The following is a 22,607-nucleotide window of genomic DNA, read 5'->3' on the forward strand; positions in this document are numbered from 1 at the left end:
TGGTGGGCATTTATCCTGATCCTTTACCTGCTGGGTATTCCTCTGTCTCTTAATCTTGTTTATATTGCTGAGTTTGGGGTGGCCTTTCTGTATTCTGGCAGTTTGTGGAGTTCTCTCTTTATTGTGGAGTTTCCTCGCTGTGGGTGGGGTTGTATCAGTGGCTTGTCAAGGTTTTTTGGTTAGGGAAGCTTGTGTTGGTGTTCTGGTGGATGGAGCTGGGTTTCTTCTCTCTGGAGTGCAATGAAGTATCCAGTAAAGAGTTATGAGATGTCAGTGGTTTTGGAGTAATTTTGGGCAGCCTGTATATTGAAGCTCAGGGCTGTGTTCCCGTGTTGCTGGAGAATTTGCGTGGTATGTCTTGCTCTGGAACTTGTTGGCCCTTGGGTGGTGCTGGGTTTCAGTGTAGGTATGGAGGCGTTTGATGAGCCCCTATCGATTAATGTTCCCTGGAGACAGGAGTTCTCTGATGTTCTCAGGATTTGGACTTAAGCCTCCTGCCTCTGGTTTTCAGTCTTACTTTTTACGGTAGTCTCAAGACTTCTCCTTCTATACAGCACCATTGATAAAACATCTGGGTTAAAGATGAAAAGCTTCTCCACAGTGAGGGACACCCAGAGAGGTTCACAGAGTTACATGGAGAAGAGAAGAGGGAGGAGGGAGTTAGAGGTGACCTGAATGAGATGAGGTGGAATCAAAAGAGGAGAGAGCAAGCTAGCCAGTAATCACTTCCTTATGTGCACTCCACAGTCTAGACCGTTCAGAGATGTTCACGGAGTTACACAGAGAAGAGAAAAGGGAGGAAGGAGACAGAGGTGGCCGGGAGGATACAGGGGGGAATCAAAAGAAGAGAGACAGATCCAGCCAGTAATCATTTCCCTAAGTGTTCTCCACCATCTGGCACACACAGAGATTCACAGAGTTGGGTAGAGAAGAGAAGGGGGAGGGAGGAGACAGAGGTGATCTGTTGGAGAAAAAGGAGAGTCCAAAGGAGGAGAGAGCAGTCAAGCCAGTAATCTTGCTCCCAGGTAAAAATGAGAGCAGTCAAGCCAGTAATCTTGCTCCCAGGTAAAAATGGGTACTGAAGATTGGGTTCTTAAAGGTACAAAATTGATAACAAATAACAAAAAGCAAAGGTTAAAAATCTAGAGTAGAGGTTGGATTTTCAAAAATACAATATTAAAGAAAAGAAGAAGAAGAAAAAAGTCACAAAAATTATTTAAAAAAAATATGAAGTTTGCTTTAAAAATAGGGTCTTTTTTTTGAAAAGTAATAGTAGGTTATAAAAATGAAAATTAAAGGCGTAATAGAGGACTTAAAATTTAAAAAAAGTTAAAAAGAATGATCGTAAAAATAGTAAAAATATATCTAGGACTCTCTCTGGTGTTGTTGTGGGCAGTGTGGGGTCAGTTCATTTTCAGATAGTTCCTTGGTTCGGCTTGTATTTCTCAAGATCTATAGGCCCCTTCCTATGTAGTCAGTACTAACTACAGGGTTTTAATCTATTGCACCTGTCACTTCCAAGGTGGTTCCCTCTGTTTTAGCTTCTTCTGTTTGCTGGTCTCTTCAGTGCCTGATTTCTGCCCTGACACAAGGGGAGCATGGTGGACACTTTTTTTAGGCTCACTTGTTCATTCACGCTGTGGGGAGGGAGGGACACTGCAAACAAATAACACTGGCATGTGCTCGCAGTGTCTCAGCCACACTGGGCCTACCCTCGCTCCCAGCAGGGGTGCGCTCCCTGCCCACACTGCTCAGGCTCTAGTTTGCTCCACTGGGAACCGTCTGAGGCCGGCCCTGGGCTGCATGCACCTCCCAGGTCTAAGCCTCTCAGGTTCAGGCACTCGGGTAGTCCTCAGAGGCGCAGACTCCGTTGGGCCTGCGTTTTGTGCCCTTCCCAGGTCCGAGCAGCTCAGGTGATGAGGTGTTTGGTGAGCGCGGTCACTGCGACTTACCGCCTCTCCCGACCCTGCTGCTCGGTTTTCTGGGTGTTCAACCAGCGCACCTTCTCAGGCGGATGATGACTGTCCAGAACCCCAAGAAGTCTTAGTTAGCAAAGAAGCCTGCTTGCAGTTTGGTAGATAATCTCTCTGGGGCTGCGATTGCGCCCTTCCGGCTCTGGCTGCCTGTCACCGGAGGGGTATGGTCTGCTGCTGGCTAATTCTGTTCAGTCGTTTGTTCTGTGCGCGGTCCTGGTGGTGTTTTATGTTAGAGCTTTTCGCCTGGGAGTTATCCCACAGTCTGGTTTGCTAGCCCAAGTTAGTTCGCTCTGATTACCCTCGGGGCATTCAGGCCCGGTCCTTACTCTAAGCAATGCAGCCCGCGCCTCCTGCCCAGTGCCCACTTGCTAGTGGCGGATGCAGGCGTCTGCGCTGCTTCTCCGCTGGGGGAGTTACCGTTGGGCTTGTAATCTGTGGGTTTTAATTATTTACTTAATTTTTCTTCCCTATTATGTTGCCCTCTGTGATTCCAAGGCTCGCCACAGACTCGGCAGTGAGAGTGTTTCCTGGTGTTCAGAAACTTCTCTCTTTTTAAGACTCCCTTCTCAGGATGGACCTCGGTCCCTACCTCTTTTGTCTCTTTTTTTGTCTTTTATATTTTTCCTACCTCCTTTCGAAGACAATGGGCTGCTTTTCTGGGTGCCTGACGTCCTCTGCCGGCATTCAGAAGTTGTTTTGTGGAATTTACTCAGCGTTTAAATGTTCTTTTGATGAATTTGTAGGGGAGAAAGTGGTCTCCCTGTCCTATTCCTCCGCCATCTTAGGACCACCTCCTGGATAACTTTTAAAAAAGCAAAAATAAATTAAAAGGTTTTCTCTATGGCAACCTGTCAAGTAGCCCATAAAACTAAAAGCTCATAAGCAAAGTCACTACAAGTGGGAATATTTGCAACCAAAATCCCAGAAGAAAAGTGAACAGAGATCATGAATAGATGATTTTGCTTCATAGTATATTAAAAGATGCTCAACTTCGCTCACAGTAGGAGAAATACAAAATAAATCTGAGTTACAAGTTTTTACCTAATATATTGGCAGAAATCCAAGTATTTCCAAATACAGACTTTAATATATCTATCTAGATATAGAGTTTAGTACTCTGTAGGTGGAATTGTGGGGAAAGAAGATTTCTCATGTATTACTGTTAGGAAAGTAAATTGGTATAAGCCCCCCAGAGGGCAATTTGCTGGTGTCAATTAATTTACATATATATTGATATAATGTACAATTGTAGTAGGTAAAATATACCAAAATGGCAACCCACTCCAGTACTCTTGCCTGGAAAATCCCATGGTCTGTGAAGCCTGATAGTCTACAGTCCATGGGGTTGCAAAGAGTGGGACACCACTGAGCAACTTCACTTCAGAATATACCATAATATAATCAATCAACAATTTAAATATATAGTTATTATAACAGTGATTTTATTATGTTATTAAATTTATATTATGCTTATAGTATATGTACTTACTTATCATTATGTATACTTCTCTATGGGCTTCCCTGGTGGTTCAGCGATAAAGAATCCGCCTGCAGTGCAGGAGATGCAGCAGACATGGATTCGACCCCTGGGTCAGGAAGATCCATTGGAGGAGGGCATGGCAACCCCCTCCAGTGTTCCTGGACAGAGGAAATTGGCGGGCTACACTCCACAGGGTCATAAAGAGATGGACATGACTGAAGCGACTGAACCACACACACAGACACACACTCACGTCTATATTTTGTGTATTTATATATTTTCTTGCTATCACAGTTTCACGTTTGGGAATTTATCCTAAAGATATACAAGCACATGTATGAGCTGACTTACCTATAAGCTTATTTATTGCAGTGTTGATAATAGCAAAAGGGAACCTAGATATCTATAAGTGAAGGATTGCTGAGAAAAAAGAAAAGAATGAAGATGCTATTTATCAATTTATGTTGTAGAGATCTCCAACAAACATTTTATGTTGTTCTGTAAAACATCAAAGTATGTAGCAGTGTGGGTAAACAAGTATATATACAGTGTGTGTATAAAATGGGCTTCCCTTGTGACTCAGCTGGGCTTTCCTGGTGGCTCAGAAGGTAAAGTGTCTGCCTGCAATGTCGGGAGACCCGGGTTTGATTCCTGAGTTGGGAAGATCCCCTGGAGAAGGAAATGGCAACCCACTCCAGTACCCTTGCCTGGAAAATCCCAGGGACAGAGAAGCCTGGTTAGGCTATAGTCCATGGGGTTGCAAAGAGTCGGACACGACTGAGCGACTTCACTTTCACTTTTATATTGTGTGTTAAAAAGGGGGAGAAATAGAAATATTTTTATAAAAGTTTCACAGGAAGGTAATAAAAGTGCTTATTCTTTGAGGTGTTTCTGGGAAGATTAAGAACAGGAGTTGCAAGGAGACTGTATACTGTACATGTTCTTGTATTTTTGAGTTTTGAACCATCTGAGTATATTGTCTCTTAAAATTTTTAACTCTATAAGAGATCTTATGGAAAATGCTTTTTCTTTTGTTTTTCTCGTTAGTAAGCTAAAAAAGCTGAGTGAAGACAGTTTGACTAAGCAGCCTGAAGAAGTTTTTGATGTATTAGAGAAACTGGGAGAAGGGTAAGTACAAAAAATACAAAAGTAGCATTTAGATAATGACAGAACAGTTATAACGTCCCATGTAAGATTAGTCCTTCACTAGAATATATTTAATTGAATTAAACAGTAAATGTATAGAGGGAATGTAACAATACCTGAACATAGCAAAGGTCATATATGACAAGCCCAAGCTAACATCATACTCTATAATGAAAAACCAGAAGTATAGGAGGACTTCCAAGATAATAAACGCATAAAACACAAAATAGATTAGATCAGTAAGAACAGGGAAAAGGAAATAGAGAAAACAAAAATATAAAATAGTAAGATAAATTTAAGTTAGAAGGAATAAAGTGAAATGTATTTTTCACTAAATATCAGTTCTCCCATAGACAGACTATTAGGGTCAATTAAAATGTTAAACTTAGCTATATGCTGTTTATAAGAGCCTGTGTAATACAAAGGGTGGACATATAGTGGTATTTCCTATTAGAGACATCAGATAAGAAAGAGGTAATCACATCAAAAAAGAAAGCACAAATGGCAATGTTTATATCAGATAAATTAAAGTTAAAAGATCATAAGTGAGTAAAGAGGAGTTAATATTCAGATAAAGAATGAAGAGGGATATTAGGTAATGATATGAAAGAGAACTCACAATGCAACAGAGTAAGACCTGGTGATGTTGTGAATTGAGTTTGCATTGTAATTCAGCTTCTGGCAAGATTAGATGTTGGGTTGCAGAAGTCTCAGTCCTGGACGTATAAGAAATAAGATTTTCTTTGAAGCATTCAGAAGTTTTCTGGCTCTCTCAGTCTTGGCCTGGGAATTTAAGCCCTGAGCTTGTTATATTTGTTTTATGACTCTTCCAGCTTAGTTAGGAGCAGCCATTCCATTCTGCAGTTTTTGTACTCTTATTTTCACTGTAACATTCAATTGATTCAGGTACTTGGTCTTCTAAAGCTTTCCCTAGACTCCAGGAACTAAGGATAATAATTTAAATAATTATTTTGCCATCAGATACCTTAGTCTCAGTGTTCTGCTTGTCCCTTGCATTGAAGTCATTACTATCTTTAAATCTAAGAAAGAACTAATCCAAGATTCTCATTTCTTAAGATTCTTTCCCTTGGAACCACTTCCTTTCCTTCAAACCACTTCCTTCCCCAAGACTATTGGTAGCAGATCATGGTTAGGAAAAGAAAGGTTACTCTATGAACTCCAGGTATAAAGAGTTTATTATGAAATTTGGAGCTCAAATGACTTGTGGAAAGATGGGATGCAAGGGTTATGGACTCTGTCACTGAAGCTCAGAGAAGCTAGTGCTGAAGACCTCAGTTTGAAGCACTGAAGTGGTGTTTCTCAAAAGCTCACATGGGCTCTGCTGGAATCCCTAAGAATCATTTAGATGCTCCCACCAGCTGTCTTAGTCTGCAGCAGCAGTGTGGTGGGTTATCAAGAAGCTCAGCAAGAAGCCACTGTGTATCTGATATTTGGTCAGGCATCTGCTGCAGCTGTATTTGAAAAGTGATGGTCTTTCTTCAGCTTTTTGCCATTCAGATTTCATAAGTGTTCTTCTCATTGTCAGACTCTTAACTGGGATCCATTCAGGGAAGGGAAATCTGGGAAATGTGGTTCCCAGTTTTCTTTTGTAGTGACAGGAAGACCTTAGAAGAGACTGATGGCGTTGCTTAGCTGGCAGTAGTTAATCTAGCTCTTGAGTTTAGACTCGCTTTTGAGGGGCTATACACACACACACACACACACACACACACACACACACACACATATATGTGTGTATACATATATATATATCAGTTCAGTTCAGTTCAGTTCAGTCGCTCAGTCGTGTCCGACTCTTTGCGACCCACACCAGGCCTCCCTGTCCATCACCAACTCCCGGAGTTCACTCAGATTCACATGGTTTCAAAAGGGGAAATACAGATTTCCCTTGCTGTCTGAAAGTAGAGCATTATTATGAAAGCTTTAGTAAGTTGAAACATTGTAATGCAAAGAAAAGCTTCCCTGGTGGCTCAAATGATAAAGAATCTGCCTGCAATGTAAGACACGCAGATTTGATCTATGTCAGGAAGATCCCCTGGAGAAAGGGAATGGCTACCCACTCCAGTATTTTTGCCTGGAGAATTCCATGGACAGAGGAGCTGAAGCATATACATTACAACACATCTTGCTAACGGTTACACAAAATAAATTGTGAGATAAAGGCACAGATCCTCTCAGACAAAGCTCAGAGATATGGTGGCTTGATGCTGAGTGTAGTTCTAGGAATGAGCTTGGCAGTGCCACTGTTGCTGCTCATGGTACTTTCTCCCTCTCTAATGGCTCCTGCAAAAATAAATGTTGAATGCTGTTTTTGTTTTCACCTTTTTTTGTAAAAGTGTAAATCCTCTTCAGATTTCATCTGGTTAGTGAAACGTGTTAATCCAGGCCTTTTGTAAAAATGAAGGGGTGTAAAGTGAACTTTTAAAAAGTGGGCTTAACTGTATACATGCGTGTGTGTAAATTAGGATTATATATACACACACACACACACACACACACACACACAAACACAAACCCATGGTGAAGGTTTCAGTTACCCCTAAGCAGTCTGGGCAGGCGTGGGATTTTGATATTTTGCGGGTGGTTTTGCTTAAGGTGAGACCAGCCTTTTCTCCTAACATGAGATTTTGGCTGTTTTTATTCTATATTCTGTTCTTTTAACTTCCATTTATATATCTTCTTAATGCTGCACTTGTTTGAGTTGACAAACCGTAAGTCTATTTCTTTCATTTATAAGAAACACAGCAAATCTTTTTCTATTAATTTGGTGATTTTAATGAATTTTAAGTCTATAATTGAAGCATTAAAGCTAAGATATAATTCACTTTTAAAATTTGTTTCCTTTGATTTGTCACCATTGAGTAGTATTTTAAATTAGAAAAGACTACATGTGAAGACTCAGACTCTTTCTCTAATAGTTATGGTGTTTGAAGGGAAAAAAATAAAGGAATGTCTTGGTTTCTTTTAGGTCTTATGGAAGTGTATTTAAAGCAATACATAAGGAATCTGGTCAAGTTGTGGCAATTAAACAAGTACCTGTTGAGTCAGATCTTCAGGAAATAATCAAAGAAATTTCCATAATGCAGCAATGTGACAGGTATGAAGAGATTTTATTTCTTTATTTACCTTCATTTTGATAAGTTTTGCTAGTCATGTACAATAAAATGTCTTTGGTCATCTTAGTTTTTTCTTCTGACTTCCCATCAGAAGTAAGACTGATCTTTTAAGAAAGGTGAGAATAGCTTTGTTGGGTTGTCTTATGACTTTCAGTTCTCAGCAGAAATGATATTATAAAGCAATATGTGGTGATAGAATATACTCAAGCACTTTTCTCATTTTCAGGAAAAATTTACAGGTGAAAATTAACTTTTGATATTAAGGAGAAGTCATTTAACAGTCCTTTTGCTGTGATTTGTTTTAAATAATTAAAAACACTCCTGGAGGAGGTTGCCAATAGATGGGGAAGAAATGGAAACAGTGATAGACTGTTTTCCTGGGCTCCAGAATCACTGTGAATGTTGACTGCAGCCACGAAATTAAAAGATGCTTGCTTCTTGGAAGAAAAGCTATGACAAACCTATACAGTGAATTGAAAAACAGAGACATCACTTTGCCAGCAAAGGTCTGTATAGTCAAAGCTTTGGTTTTTCCACTGGTCATGTTTGGATATGAGAGTTGGACCATAAGAACGCTCAGTGCTGAAGAACTGATGCTTTTGAATTGTGGTGCTGGAGAAGACTCTTAAGAGGCCTGTCAACAGCAAGGAGATCAAACCAGTCAATCCTAAAGGAAACCAACCCTGAATATTCATTAGAAGAACTGATGCTGAAGCTGAAGCTCAATACTTTGGCCTCCTGATGTGAAGAACTGACTCACTGGAAAGCACCCTGATGCTGGGAAAGATTGAAGGCAGGAGAAGAAGGGGATGACAGAGGATGAGATGGTTGGATGGCATCACTAACTCAAGGGACATGAGTTTGAGCTGACTCCAGGAGATAGTGAAAGACAGGGAAGCCTGGTGTGCTGCAGTCCATGGGGTCACAAAGAGTCAGACACAACTGAGCGACTAAACAACAAAAATTAAAAGTCATATTTTATGTAACTTTCATTTATTCAACCAACATTTACTGGACAACCCTAGTGTGCCAGATATTGTCACAGGATCTAGGAATACCAAGGAAACTAAGACATTGTTTTTCTTCTTGAGGAGCTGGTAATCTAGTTGGGAAGACAGATATTTAAGTGAATAGCTATAGTATAGTGCAGTCATTGTGCATGTAAGGAGATGTGAGAACAAGGAGGAAGGGCACCTACCTCAGCTAGGAGTCAGGAAGTCTGGAATGCTGAGAAAGTGTAAGTCTGGTGAAGAAATGGTGGCATGAGAGAATGCAGAGAATTAAAAGTAGAAAGGTGAAAAACAGCTCACTGTTAGGTGCTGTTCTGATAGGGTTTAGAATTACTGGGGTGGAAAGTAAGAGACAAAGATTCGTCTGAAATGAGTTTGGATAGGTAAATGGAACTGACCATGAAGCTGACCTGTTAAGTAGCCTGGCCTTTCCTAAGGGATGCAGAGTCTATAGTTAATCGAAGAGGGATTTATTGTTCTCCCTGTATAAAAGGTCTCTAGGTAGGGTTAGCCACCTAGCACGTGGTCTTTGTTCTCATGCTTATTACCTCATAGTTACAGGAGGGCTGCTCCAGCTCCAGCCTTTTATCTACATTCCAGACAGGAGGAAGATGAGAAGAAGCAGGAAAGGGCTTCCCCAGAAACCCTCAGCTTTTATTTTATTCATCAGAATTGCATCACATGGTGACTTAGAGCTGGTGAACTTAGAGGAGTCTAGACACATTGTCACCTTTAATCAAATCATTGGGCCCTATTAGTAAGAGATGTATAGAAAACTTCCTTTTCTAAAGGTATATAAGATCCATATATTAAAAGCTCTTTGGCTAATGAAGTGAGTGAATAATCCTAGAGGAACTTTGCTGCTTGGATCTGTTCAATTTTGCTCTTCTTTGTTGTGTGCTGTATATTTAGATCATATTACATATTTTTCATGAAGGCCTTATAAAGTGGTTATAGCAAAAACATACATTCCTCAGTTCCCCAATCAAAATATATAATTGCAGAATTTTTCCAGACCTTGCTGTTTATTTGATAACTTTATAAGAATGTGGCTCCCATAGTTTGATGTAGATAAGGAAAGACTGGACACAGTGTAGTGACGGGCCCTTCAGTTGTTTAATATTTGCATGTAACTATGATTATTTTATTGTAATGATTAAAAATAGTTCAGTTTCTAGTATTGTGCTTTAAAGATTTCAATTGAGTGTGGTCTAGGAAAAAGCAGTGTCTCAAATATTACCTATTATACATCTCCTCCCCTAATCTTTGTGCATCTTGGTGCCTATCAGCTCTTGTTCAGATTTCTGCAGCAACTTCCTGTATTCACTTTGTCTTTCATTTTTGCCTGCTCCAGACTGTTTTCCCCCCTGAAGTAAGAGTCTTCTTTCTAAAATGCACACCTAATCAAGCCATTCCCTGTTTAAAACCCTTCAGTGGCTCCACATTGCTTAGCTGAATCCAGTCTCCTAAAGGATGGCCTGCAAGGTCCTGCATGATCTGGCCAGTGCTTATGCTTCCTCTCTTTTACCCGAGTTTTGCTTTTAAGCACCTGTTTACTTGTGTTCTGTCACCTGCCTCTTAAATTCTTTTGAGTTTGGGGTGATGTCTTACTAAGTGCCCTTGGATCCTGCCACATAGTGGCTACTCAAGTATTAACTAATTCCCATCTCAATGACTCAACTGGAATATCCAGGAGCAACTTTATATTTAACATTCTAAAACCAAATTTTTAATTGTTGAAGAAAAACCTTTCAGATCCCAATTTTGTTAATGACATCATCATCTAGTTAGTTTTTCAAAACAGAACTCATCTGTTTCTTTTTCTTATACCTCTGTTGACACTAATACTTGTAGAGTCTCCTTCTGAAATGTCTTCGCTATCTTTATCCTTTCTTCATTCCTTGAGAGAAGGAACCATATTTCTTAGCACACATTATAGTACCTCGCACTGTACTTTTTGTTCAGTGAATGTGAATAAATATGTATGGATAAGGAGAATGTGAAAGAGCATTGTAGGTTGAGGGAACCCTAGGGAAATTTGATATTTTTTCTTGTTATATACTTTAAACTACTAAATGGAAAAAAAAAGTAATGAATTAAAGGGGTAGAAAGTGTTAGTTGCTCAGTGTCCGACTCTTTTCAACCCCCCACCAGGCTTCTCTGTCCGTGGGATTTCTCAGGCAAGAATACTGGAGCAGGTTGCCAATCTCTTCTCCAAGGGATCGTCCCAACCCAGGGATCGAACCCGGGTCTCCTGCATTGCAGTTGGATTCTTTAACATCTGAGCCACCAGTGAAGCCCAAAGGGGTAGAAAATGTAAACAAATTCTAGAAATTTTGTACCACTTTATAGCAGAACACCTTGCACATAGTAAGTACTTGTCAAAGGATTTGTTGAATGAAATGGTGAAACAGATAATAATATTAGGTTGATGCAAATGTAATTGTAGTTTAGGAAGATGAATTTTAAATAATTGTAACTAGGCTTAAACACATTTATTGATCAAAATAAAAACCATTACAATCAACGCATTTTTGCCAATGAGAAATAAGTTTGTTTATTCCTGTAGCATGAAAATTCATGCTTCGAGGAACTCTTGGAAAGCATTTTCTGTCTCTTGCTGATTGTGGAAGCATTCATTTTTCCTGAAAATGCAGGAAAATGCTGTCGGAGATGCTTCAAGAAGTGGTAGTCAGTTGGCTGAGAGTTCAGGTGAATATGACGAGTGAGGCAAAGTTTTATAACCCAATTTGTTCAACTTTTGACGTGTTGGTTGTGCAGCGTGTGGTCTGGTGTTGTGGAGCAGAATCGGGCCCTTTCTGTTGAGCAGTGGTGGCAGTAGGTGTGGCAGTTTTCTGTGCATCGCGTCGATTTACTGAGCATACTTCTCAGATGGAATGGTGTTGCTGGGATTCAGAAAGCTGTAGTGGATCAAATGGGCAGCTGACCACCAAACAGTGACCATGATCTGTTTTTGATGCAAGTTTGGCTTTGGAAAGTGCTCTGGAGCTGCTTCTTGGTCCTGCCACTGAGCTGGTTGTTGCACAAAATATGATTTCGTTGCAGGTCACAATCTGATTGAAAAGTGGTTTGTAGTTGTTGCATAGAATAAGAGAAGATAGCACTTCAGAACGACAGTTTGTTTGATTTTCAGTCAGTTCAGGAGGTACCCACTTACCAAGTTTTTTCACCTTTCTAATTTACCTCAAATGCCACATGACCGTAGAGTGATTGACATTGAGTTCTTTGGCAGCTTCTCGTGTAGTTGTAAGAGGGTCAGCTTAGATGGTCCTCTCAGTTGGTTGTGGTCAACTTCAGATGGCCGGCTACTGTGCTCCTCATCTTCAAGGCGCTTGTCTCCTTTGCAAAACTTCCTGAACTACCACTGCACTGTACGTTTGTTAGCAGTTCCTGGGCCAAATGCATTGTTGGTGTTGTGAGTTGTCTCTGCTGCTTTACAACCCATTTTGAACTTGAATAAGAAAATTACTTGAATTTGCTTTTTGTCTAACATTTCCATGGTCTAAAATAAATTTAAAATAAGCAGCAAGTAATGTCATTCTGTTGTTTTTGAGATTGCATCCAAGTACTGTATTTTGGACTCTCTTGTTGACTATCATGGCTACTTCATTTCTTCCAAGGGATTCTTGCCCACAGTAGTAGATATAATGGTCATCTGAGTTAAATTCACCCATTCTAGTCCATTTTAGTTTGCTGATTCCTAAAATGTCAATGTTCACTCTTGCCATTTCCTGTTTGGCCACTCCCAATTTGCCTTGATTCATGGACCTAACATTCCAGGTTCCTATGCAATATTGTTCTTTACAGCATCGGACTTTACTTCCATCACCAGTCATACCCACAACTGGGTGGTGTTTTTGCTTTGGCTCTGTCTCTTCATTCTTTCTGGAGTTATTTCTCCACTGATTTCCAGTAGCATATGGGGCACCTACCGAACTGGGGAGTTCATCTTTCAGTGTCCTGTCTTTTTGCCTTTTCATACTGTTCATGGGATTCTCATTCCCTTCTCCAGTGGACCACATTGTATCAGACCTCTCCACCATGACCCGCCCGTCTTGGATGGCCCCACAGGGCATGGCTTAGTTCCATTGAGTTAGACAAGGCTGTGGTCCTAGTGTGATTAGATTGACTAGTTTTCTGTGATTATGGTTTCAGTGTGTCTGTCCTCTGATGCCTTCTTGCAACACCTACCGTCTTACTTGGGTTTCTCTTACCTTGGATGTGGGGTATCTCTTCCCAGCTGCTCCAGCAAAGCGCAGCCACTGCTCCTTACCTTGGGCGAGGGATATCTCCTCTCTGCCGCCCCTCCCGACCTTGAACGTGGAATAGCTCCTGTAGGTCCTCTGGCGCCCGCGGAGCCACTGCTCCTTGGACATGGGTTGCTCCTCCCGGCTGCCACCCCTGGCCTCGGGTCGGGGTAGCTCCTCCCGGATGCTGCCCCTGGCCTCGGGTCGGGGTAGCTCCTTGGCTGCTCCTGTGCTGTCACAGCCTGGCACTCTTGGTCGCTGACCCTGACCTCGACCATGTTCAGTACATCTTTAATCCAATTTTCTGTTGATGGGTGGGGCTGTGTTTCCTCCCTGTTATTTACCTGGGGCCAAACTATGGTGGAGGTAATGAAGATAATGGCAACCTCCATTGATTTACTGCTGCAATCAGTACCCCCAGCCCTGTAGCAGGCCACTGCCAATGCATGCCTCTGCTGGAAACTTCCGGACACTTATGGGCAAGTCTGGGTCAGTCTCTTGTGGGGTCACTGCTCCTTTCTCCTGGGTCCTGGTGTGCACAAGTTTCTTTTTGTGCCTGCCAAGAATTTGTCTCCCAGTCCTGTGTAAGTTCTGGCAGCTCTATGGTGGGGTTAATGGTGACCTCCTCCAAGAGGGCTTATGTCATGCCCAGGTCTGCTGCACCCAGAGAATGACAGAATGGTCTCTGTTCACTTCCAAGGCAAACCATTCAATATCAAAATAATCCAAGACTATGCCCCAATCAGTAATGCTGAAGAAGCTGAAGTTGAACGGTTCTATGAAGACCTACAAGACCTTCTAGAACTAACACCCAAAAAAGATGTCCTTTTCATTATAGGGGACTGAAATGCAAAAGAGGAAGTCAAGAAATATCTGGAGTAACAGGCAAATTTGGTCTTGGAATACAGAATGAGGCAGGGCAAAATCTAATAGAGTTTTGCCAAGAGAACGCTCTGGTCATAGCAAACATCCTCTTCCAACAACACAAGAGAAGACTCTACATGTGGAGATCACCAGATGGTCAATACCAAAATCAGATTCTTTGCAGCCGAAGATGGAGAAGTTCTATACAGTCAGCAAAAACAAGACCGGGAGCTGACTGTGGCACAGACCACGAACTCCTTATTTGCAGATTCAGACTTAAATTGAAGAAAGTAGGGAAAACCACTAGACTGTTCAGGTATGACCTAAATCAAATCCCTTATGATTATACAGTGGAAGTGAGAAATAGATTGAAGGGATTAGATCTGATAGAGTGCCTGAAGAACTATGGACAGAGGTTTGTGACATTGTGTAGGAGGCAGGGATCAAGACCATCCCTTGATCCAAGGAATGAAATGAATTACAAGGAAAAGAAATGCAAAAAGGCAAAATGGCTGTCTGAGGACGCCTTACAAATAGCTGAGAAAAGAAGCTAAAAGCAAAGGAGAAAAGGAAAGATATACCCATTTGAATGAAGAGTTCCAAAGAAGAGCAAGGAGAGATAAGAAAGCCTTCCTCAGTGATCAGTGCAAAGAAAGAGGAAAACAATAGAATGGGAAAGACTAGAGATCTCTTCAAGAAAATTAGAGATACCAAGGGAACATTTCATGCAAAGATGGGCACAATAAAGGACAGAAATGGTATGGACCTAACAGAAGCAGAAGATATTAAGAAGAGGTGGCAAGAATACACAGAAGAACTATACAAAAAAGATCTTCACAAACCGCATAATCATGATGATGTGATTACCAACCTAGAGCCAGATATCCTGGAATGCGAAGTCAAGTGGGCCTTAGGAAGCATCACTACAAACAAAGCTAGTGGAGGTGTTGGAATTCCAGTTGAGCTCTTTCAAATCCTGAAAGATGATGCTGTGAAAGTGCTGTACTCAATATGCCAGCAAATTTGGAAAACTCAGCAGTGGCTGCAGAACTGGAAAAGGTCAGTTTTCATTCCAATCCCAAAGAAAGGCAATGCCAAAGAATGTTCAAACTATCACACAATTGTATTTATCTCATACGCTAGCAAAGTAATGCTTAAAATTCTCCAAGCCAGGCTTCAGCAGTACGTGAACCGTGAACTTCCAGATGTTCAAGCTGGATTTGAAATGGCAAAGAAACCAGAGATCAAATTGCCAACATCTGTTGGAGCATCGAAAAAGCAAAAGAGTTTCAGAAAAACATCTATTTCTGCTTTATTGACTATGCCAAAGCCTTTGACTGTGTGGACCGCAACAAACTATGGAAAATTCTGAAAGAGATCGGAATAACAGACCACCCAACCTGCCTCTTGAGAAACCTGTATGCAGGCCAGGAAGCAACAGTTAGAACTGGACATGGAACAACAGACTGGTTCCAGATAGGGAAAGAAGTATGTCAAGGCTGTATATTGTCACCCTGCTTATTTAACTTATATGTAGAGTACATCATGAGGAAAGGGAGCTGGATGAAGCACAAGCTGGAATCAAGATTGCCAGGAGAAATATCAGTAACCTCAGATAAGCAGATGACACCACCTTTTGGCAGAAAGTAAAGAAAAACTAGAGAGCCTCTTGATGAAAGTGAAAGAGGAGAGCCAAAAGTTTGGCTTAAAACTCAGCATTCAGAAAACTAAGATCGTGGCATCCGGTCCCATCACTTCATGGCAAATAGATGGGGAAACAGTGGAAATAGTGGCTGACTTTATATTTTTGGGACTCCAAAACCACTGCAGATGGTGACTGCAGCCATGAAATTAAAAGACATTTACTCCTTGGAAGAAGAGTTGTGACCAACCTTGACAGCATATTCAAAAGTAGAGACATTACTTTGCCAACAAAGGTCCATCTAGTCATAGCTATGATTTTTCCAGTAGTCATGTATGGATGTGAGAGTTGGACTATAAAGAAAGCTGAGTGCTGAAGAATTGATGTTTTTGAACTGTGGTGCTGGAGAAGACTCTTGAGAGTCCCTTGGACTGCAAGGAGATCTAACCAATCCATCCTAAAGGAAATCAGTCCTGGGTATTGGAAGGACTGCTGTTGAAGCTGAAACTCCAATACTTTGGCCACCTGATGTGAAGAACTGACTCTTTTGAAAAGACCCTCATGTTGGGAAAGATTGAAGGCAGGAGGAGAAGGGGACGACAGAGGATGAGATGGGTGGATAGCATCTCTGACTCAATGGGCATGAGTTTGAGTAAGTTCCAGAGTTGGTGATGGACAGGGAGGCCTGGTGTTCTGCAGTCCATTGGGTGCAAAGAGTTGGACACGACTGAGTAACTGAACTGAACTGAATAAGTCATTCGGCTTCTCTGATGGTTCAGAGGGTAAAGCGTCTGCCTGCAATGCAGGAGATCCGGGTTTGATCCCTGGGTCGAGAAGATCCCCTAGAGAAGGAAATGGCAACCCACTCCAGTATTCTTGCCTGGAGAATCCCACGGAGGGAGGAGCCTGGAAGGCTACTGTCTACGGGATCACCAAGAGTTGGACACGACTGAGCAAAACAACAAAGTGAGAAATGCACATTAAAATAATGTATAACATAATCACATTTATTTAAGAATGTATTCCGGTATGAAACAGCAAAGTTCAACAATGTAAAATCACAGTTACCTTTGAACCAACATAATAAAAGTGGATTCCATCTTCTAGATTTCAGTTTTACATTCGTATTGAACATATGAAATAGTGAAGAGGCGAAAAAGTTGTTTAGTTAAAGGATCCTAAAAGTGCCAGAGGATAAAGTGAGTGACAAACTGGGAAATGGCTGGAGCAAACATTACATTTTAGCTGCTACTTACTTAGTGTTAATGCAGATGTGTTATTGAGAACTGGTATAAAAACAATTTGGACGAAAACAGTATAAATCGAAAAATGCCCACATAAAATAGTAGAATTTCAGCTAGAGAAAATGAGATTTGTATTTTTGAACCTGATATATTTTCTTAAGTCTATGCAGCTATTTGGGCATTTGGCAAATTGTCTTGCTTTCTACACTGTAAAAAGAGACCAGAGGATGTTTTAAATTTTTTGTTCATTTTAGTGCATACTCAACATGTATTCAATACAGCTTTTTGGCATAAATATTTGAGGGCACCCATCTGCATTGTTTACGGCTGAATCTTTTGTCTAGTCCAGTGCTTGACGCAGAATAGGTATTTAGTAAGTATTTGTTGAATGTGTAAACCATCGAACATTGGTGCTTGACTAAACCTCTATAGGTATAATTTCGAGTTTTTCCAATGTAGTCTTCTCTAAGGATGTGGGTCTAGGGGTATTTTCCTCAAACAGTGAAGAATCAAGCAGAGTGGGAAATTTAGCTCTTACTTTTATCTTTTTCTCTATATTGGAGCTCATTCTAAAATTTTGTTTAAGGTTCTGGTGCTAAAGCATAATTAAGAACTGTTTTACAGGTATAGAAAATGAGATCTAGAGATTTTACATGGATTGTCCTAGATCACAGCTAATGACTAGGATGATATGAGGAATGATATTTGCTGACTGCAGGGCCTTTGCTGAAGAAAGCAATATCTATACAAAGATTCCAACAGTTCAAAGTAAAGTACTCATTCTCAAGGCAAGGCTAGAGATGGAGACAAGAGCTGGTCAAGTACTTTTGAATACCATGTGCCCAGGAAACATGGATACAAGGGAACCACAAAACTCTACACTCGTGGTGCTTAACTCTCTAGGGAAGGAACTTCACATATCTAAACCAGGAGAAATGTGTTGTTAACACATGCATTAGTCACACAATTATTCACCTAATTTATTCTATATATACGTTGTTGTTGTTATTTAGTCGCTAAGTCGTATCTGACTCTTGGCAAAACCCCATGGACTGTAGTTCACCAGGCTCCTCTGTCCATGGAATTTTCCAGGCAAGAATACTGGAGTGGGTTACCATTTCCTCCTCCAGGGGATCTTCCTGTCGCAGGGATCAAACCTGCATTGGCAGGCAGATTCTTTACCACTGACCACTGGGGAAGCCCTTCTATGTAAATGTATACATTTATATAAAACATATACATTTATATAAAATTCAGTATATATATTATGTAAATAAATTTATTCACCTAATATATATCAAGTGCCTACTCCTGAGGGCAGCCCTTCTGTGTTGTGCACGAGAGTTATAACAATGAATGAACCAGACTTTGGAAGGACTTTCACTCAGATGGACTAGGCAGATGAATGGACAGGCTGTTTCAATACAGCGTGATAAGAGCTCTGATGGCGTAAACATAGAGAACATACTGTATTGGTTGGAAGACATGTAAGGCCTCACTATTGGAAATTTAGGGAAAAAGGATGACTTCGATTTACTGGGCAAAGAGGGAGAGGTGATCCATGTGGTAGAAATAATGCATTTCTAGCTTGTCTGCTCAGAGTCTTCTTCCAGGGCAGCTCCTGTCCCATCTGTTCTGTTTGCTGATGCTTCTGGGTGAGATTGTGTTTGAACAATGTTGCTGGTTAAAAAAAAAAAAAAAAAAGGACATTCACCATATTAAAGGATTTGTGATTAACTTTGGCAGTTTTTATCAGGTCATGTATATGAATTCATTTTTTGGGTGGGCCAAGAAACCAGTTGCTATGGTTTAGATTTATTTTGGAAAAAATTCCGTTTTCATAGGAGAGCATTCACATTGCCTTTGTAAAAACGCTGTATTACCTCTATTAATTTAGAACATTGTGAAGATTGTAGAAGGGTGTTGAGGAAACTTACACAATGAAAAATAGCCATTTCATTAGTATTTTAATTATCACATGCTCATAGTGGGAACATTAAAAATATACTTTAGAAAATATTTGCAAAAGACTTATCTGATAAAGGAATGTTATCCAAACTATACGAAGAATTTAAAAAACTCAACATGCAAATAACCCAATTAAAAAATGAACCAAAGGCCTTAATGGACATCTCACCAGAGAAAATATACAGATGGCAAATAAAGGTATGAAAAGATGCCCCACATTCTATGTCATTAAAGAAATACAAATTAAAATGAGATACCACTATACACCTGTTAGAATGCCCAAAATCCAGAAGTTTGACAGCATCAAAAGCTGGTGAGATTGTGGAGCTGAAGGAACTTCTTTTCATTGCTGGTGGGAATGCAAAATAATATTGCCAGTTTAGAAATCAGTTTTTGACGGTTTTATTCTGAAACTAAACATTATTTTAACCATATTATCCAGCAGTCTTGCTCCTTTAAACCAGCCAAGATGTCCTTCAGTAAGTAGATGAGTAATCTGTGATATATATCCAGATAGTGGACTATTATTCAGTTGCGCTAGTGGTAAAGAGCCCGCCTGACAATGCAGGAGACATAAGAGATCCCTGGGTCGGGAAGATCACCTGGAGGAAAGTATGGCAACTCACTCCAGTATTTTGCTTGGAGGGTACAGTCCATGGGGTTGCAAAGAGTTGGGCACGATTGAAGTGACTTAGCACATACAAAAGGAAATGAGCTATCAAGCTATGAAGATACGCAGAGGAAGTTTGGGTATTACTGGTGAAAGAGGATGATCTGAAAAGGCTACATGTTGTATGATTTCAACCATATGACAGCCAGGCAGAAAACCCCTATAGAGACAGTGAAAAGATCAGTGGTTGCCTGGGGTTAGGATGGTGGAGGGAGGGAATGATTAGGTGAAGCTGTGAAATTACTCTGTATGGTGCTGTAACGATGTATACAGTTGAAACCCAAAGAACGTACAATACCATGAGTGAATCCTAATGTAAAGTATGGACTTTGGTTGACAGTGATGTGTGTCAACATAGATTTTTTGATTGTAACAAATGTCCCACTCTGGTAGGGGATGTTGATAATGGGGAAGCTATACATGTTGTGAGGGGTAGGCAGTGTATAAGAAATCTCTTTACATTTCACTCAGTTTTGCTGTTAATCTAATCTAAACCTGTTATAAAAAAATACCTTTAACAAAACATGATTTTCTTCAATTGAGTTGAAATTCAAGTTAATATACAAATTTAATTACCTTTTAGACAGGAAACATTAACATTTGAACCTCTGTAAGAAGCTTAAATATAATGATTCAGTCCAAATATAAGAACGTGTATCACAAGTAGTGTCTGTGTAAGGAACAAATAGGTAAGGAAAGTTTTCTATTTTTTCTCCTCTGGTTTTTCTTGTGTTTTTCCCCCTCATTTTTTTTTTTAAACACTACTTCTATTTTGAGTTGTGATAACAGAGGAAGACCATTAGGACTAGAGTTTGGGGGTTTCTGAAAAGGAGACAAGGAGTGGCAAGGATCGGTACGTTAGGCGTGAGATGAGAGGAAGCCAAGAAAGCAAAAAGGAAGAGGAGCGTGCTGTGTAGTTTCATTGGGCTGAAAGTGTTCAATGGGGAAAGGAAGTGGATGGGCCAGGAGAGTGAGAGGCAGGGGGATGGCACTGGAGGAAGGAGTAGGCTGCCTCCTGGGTTCCCCCCAGTTATCAAGGCATTGCGTTTCACTTTTGCTTCCCAGTATATACTGTAATTTCACTTGCATCTTCCATGTCCCTCTGCCCACTGGCGTTTTCAAAGTCATATTTAACTATTGTATTTGACCATGCCAAGAATACACAGAATTGCTGGGTTCTCATATGTCCTGTAAGTCCATATGGTGGCTTAGTCAAGATTCTTAGGCATTATGGCCAAACTAAAACTTTGTGTGTTGCTCAAAATGATAAGTAACACTGAGCTAGTGTTTTGAAGGAAGCTCTCTTTGCTTCCTCTCCAGCCTTTGATAATCAATGTGTGGTTTAAAAGAAAGACGTCAGGATATCTAAATAATTGTACAGTTAGCTAACTTGCCCACAGCTTTGACTCTGTCACCTTTGACCCCTGGCAGTCTTGCACTGGATACTCCTACTTCAGTGCTATTTGATTGTATTATTTTCTTGCATAAATTCTTCATGAGTTCCCCGTTGCCTGGACTGCCTTTTCTTGTTTGTCACTAGCCTAAAGTCTACCCATTTTGCTCCCTAGCATCTGCCACAAGACTCTGTATGTTCAGTGAATGTTTGTTGATTATGTTTAAAATGATAGTGAATGAATGATGAATGAATGACATTTATGTCTGTGGAAACTGTTGGCTTGAATTTTTAATCTTTAATTTGTCAATCTTAAATTTATACTTAGTGTGCAGTTGAAAGGAGACACAGTGGATAAAACGCAGTAGAAACCTTGCTTATTGTCTTCTAACTTGCCAGTGTACATTATCATCAAATTGGTATTGTGTGTCTGTGGTGACCTAAATGGGAAGGAAATCCATCAAAGAGGGGATATATGTATATGTGTAGCTGATTCACTCTGATGGATAGCAGAAACTAACACGACATGGTTGTTGTTTAGCTACTAAGTCGTGTACGACTCTTTTGTGACCCCATGGACCGTAACCCACCAGTCTCCTGTGTCCATGGAATTTCCAAGGCAAGAACACTGGAGTGGATTGCCATTTCCTTCCCCAACACAACACTGTAAAACAGCTATAACCCAATAAAATAAAGAATTGCATTGAGTGGACCTTGAAAATCTTTCTTTGTTTTCTATTTCTTCTACTCCCACTCCAAGCCACCATCTGTTTTTTAAAATGTAGGTTTTGTTATTATTCAGTTATGATGAGACTAGCATATCCGGAGATAGATTTTTATACACATAGATCCAAGAAGGATAGGGGTGAGAGAGGGATGACCCATGGGGGGAAACACCAGGATCAGTCAGGAGGCAGATGGAGAGAGAGGGAAACGAGGCAAGAGCCTTTATTGTGGTCTCCGTGGGAAGGAATGGGTGAACTGAATAAACAGGCGTATTATTATTCAGTTGCTAAGTTGTGTCTGACTCTTTGTGACCCCATGGGCTGCCGCACACCAGACTTTCCTGTCTTTCATCATCTCCCAGAGTTTGCTCAGGCTCATGTCCTTTGAGTCGGTAATGCCATCCAATCATCTCATCCTCTGTTGCCCCCTTCTCCTCCTGCCCTCAATCTTTCCCAGCATCAGTGAGTCAGTTCTTCGCATCAGGTGGCCAAAGTATTGGAGCTTCAGCTTCAGCATTAGTCCTTCCAATGAATATTCAGGGTTAGTTGCCTTTAGGATTGACTGATTTGATCTCCTTGCAGTCCAAGGGACTCTCAAGAGTTTTCTCCAGCACCACAGTTCAAAAGCATCTATTTTTTGGTGCTCAGCCTTCTTTATGGTCCGGCTCTCACATCCTTACATGACTACTAAAAAACCATAGCTTTGACTATATGGATATTTGTTAGCAAAGTGATGTCTGCTTTTTAATATGCTGTCTAGGTTTGTTATAGCTTTTCTTCCAAGGAGCAAGTGTTTTTTAATTTTGCGGCTGCAGTCACTGTAGTGATTTTGGAACCCAAGGAAATAAAGTCTGTCACTGTTTCCAGTTTTTCTCCATCTGTTTGTCGTGAAGTGATGGGGCCAGATGCCATGATCTTAGTTTTTGGAGTGTTGAGTTTTAAGCCAGCTTTTTCACTCTCCTCTTTGACCTTCATCAACAAGCTCTTTAGTTCCTCTCTCTTTCTGCCATTAGAGTCGTATCATCTGCATGACTGAGGTTGTTGATATTTCACCTGGCATCCTTGATTCCAGCTTGTGATTCAT

The 22,607-nt window shown here is 40.7% G+C and overlaps 1 protein-coding gene across 1 annotated transcript in view; it reads left to right on the forward strand.

Moving 5' to 3' along the window:
- STK3 (serine/threonine kinase 3) overlaps positions 1–22,607 on the forward strand; it is a 310,910-nt gene that overhangs the window by 42,458 nt on the left and 245,845 nt on the right. Inside the window, exons 2-3 of the mRNA XM_052651953.1 lie at positions 4,504–4,584; positions 7,592–7,720. Of these exons, the coding sequence (XP_052507913.1) occupies positions 4,504–4,584; positions 7,592–7,720 (210 nt within the window). The remainder of the gene's footprint in view (positions 1–4,503; positions 4,585–7,591; positions 7,721–22,607) is intronic.

The sequence above is a fragment of the Budorcas taxicolor genome, chromosome 14 (genome assembly GCF_023091745.1).
Source record: "Budorcas taxicolor isolate Tak-1 chromosome 14, Takin1.1, whole genome shotgun sequence".
Classification (NCBI taxonomy): domain Eukaryota; kingdom Metazoa; phylum Chordata; class Mammalia; order Artiodactyla; family Bovidae; genus Budorcas; species Budorcas taxicolor.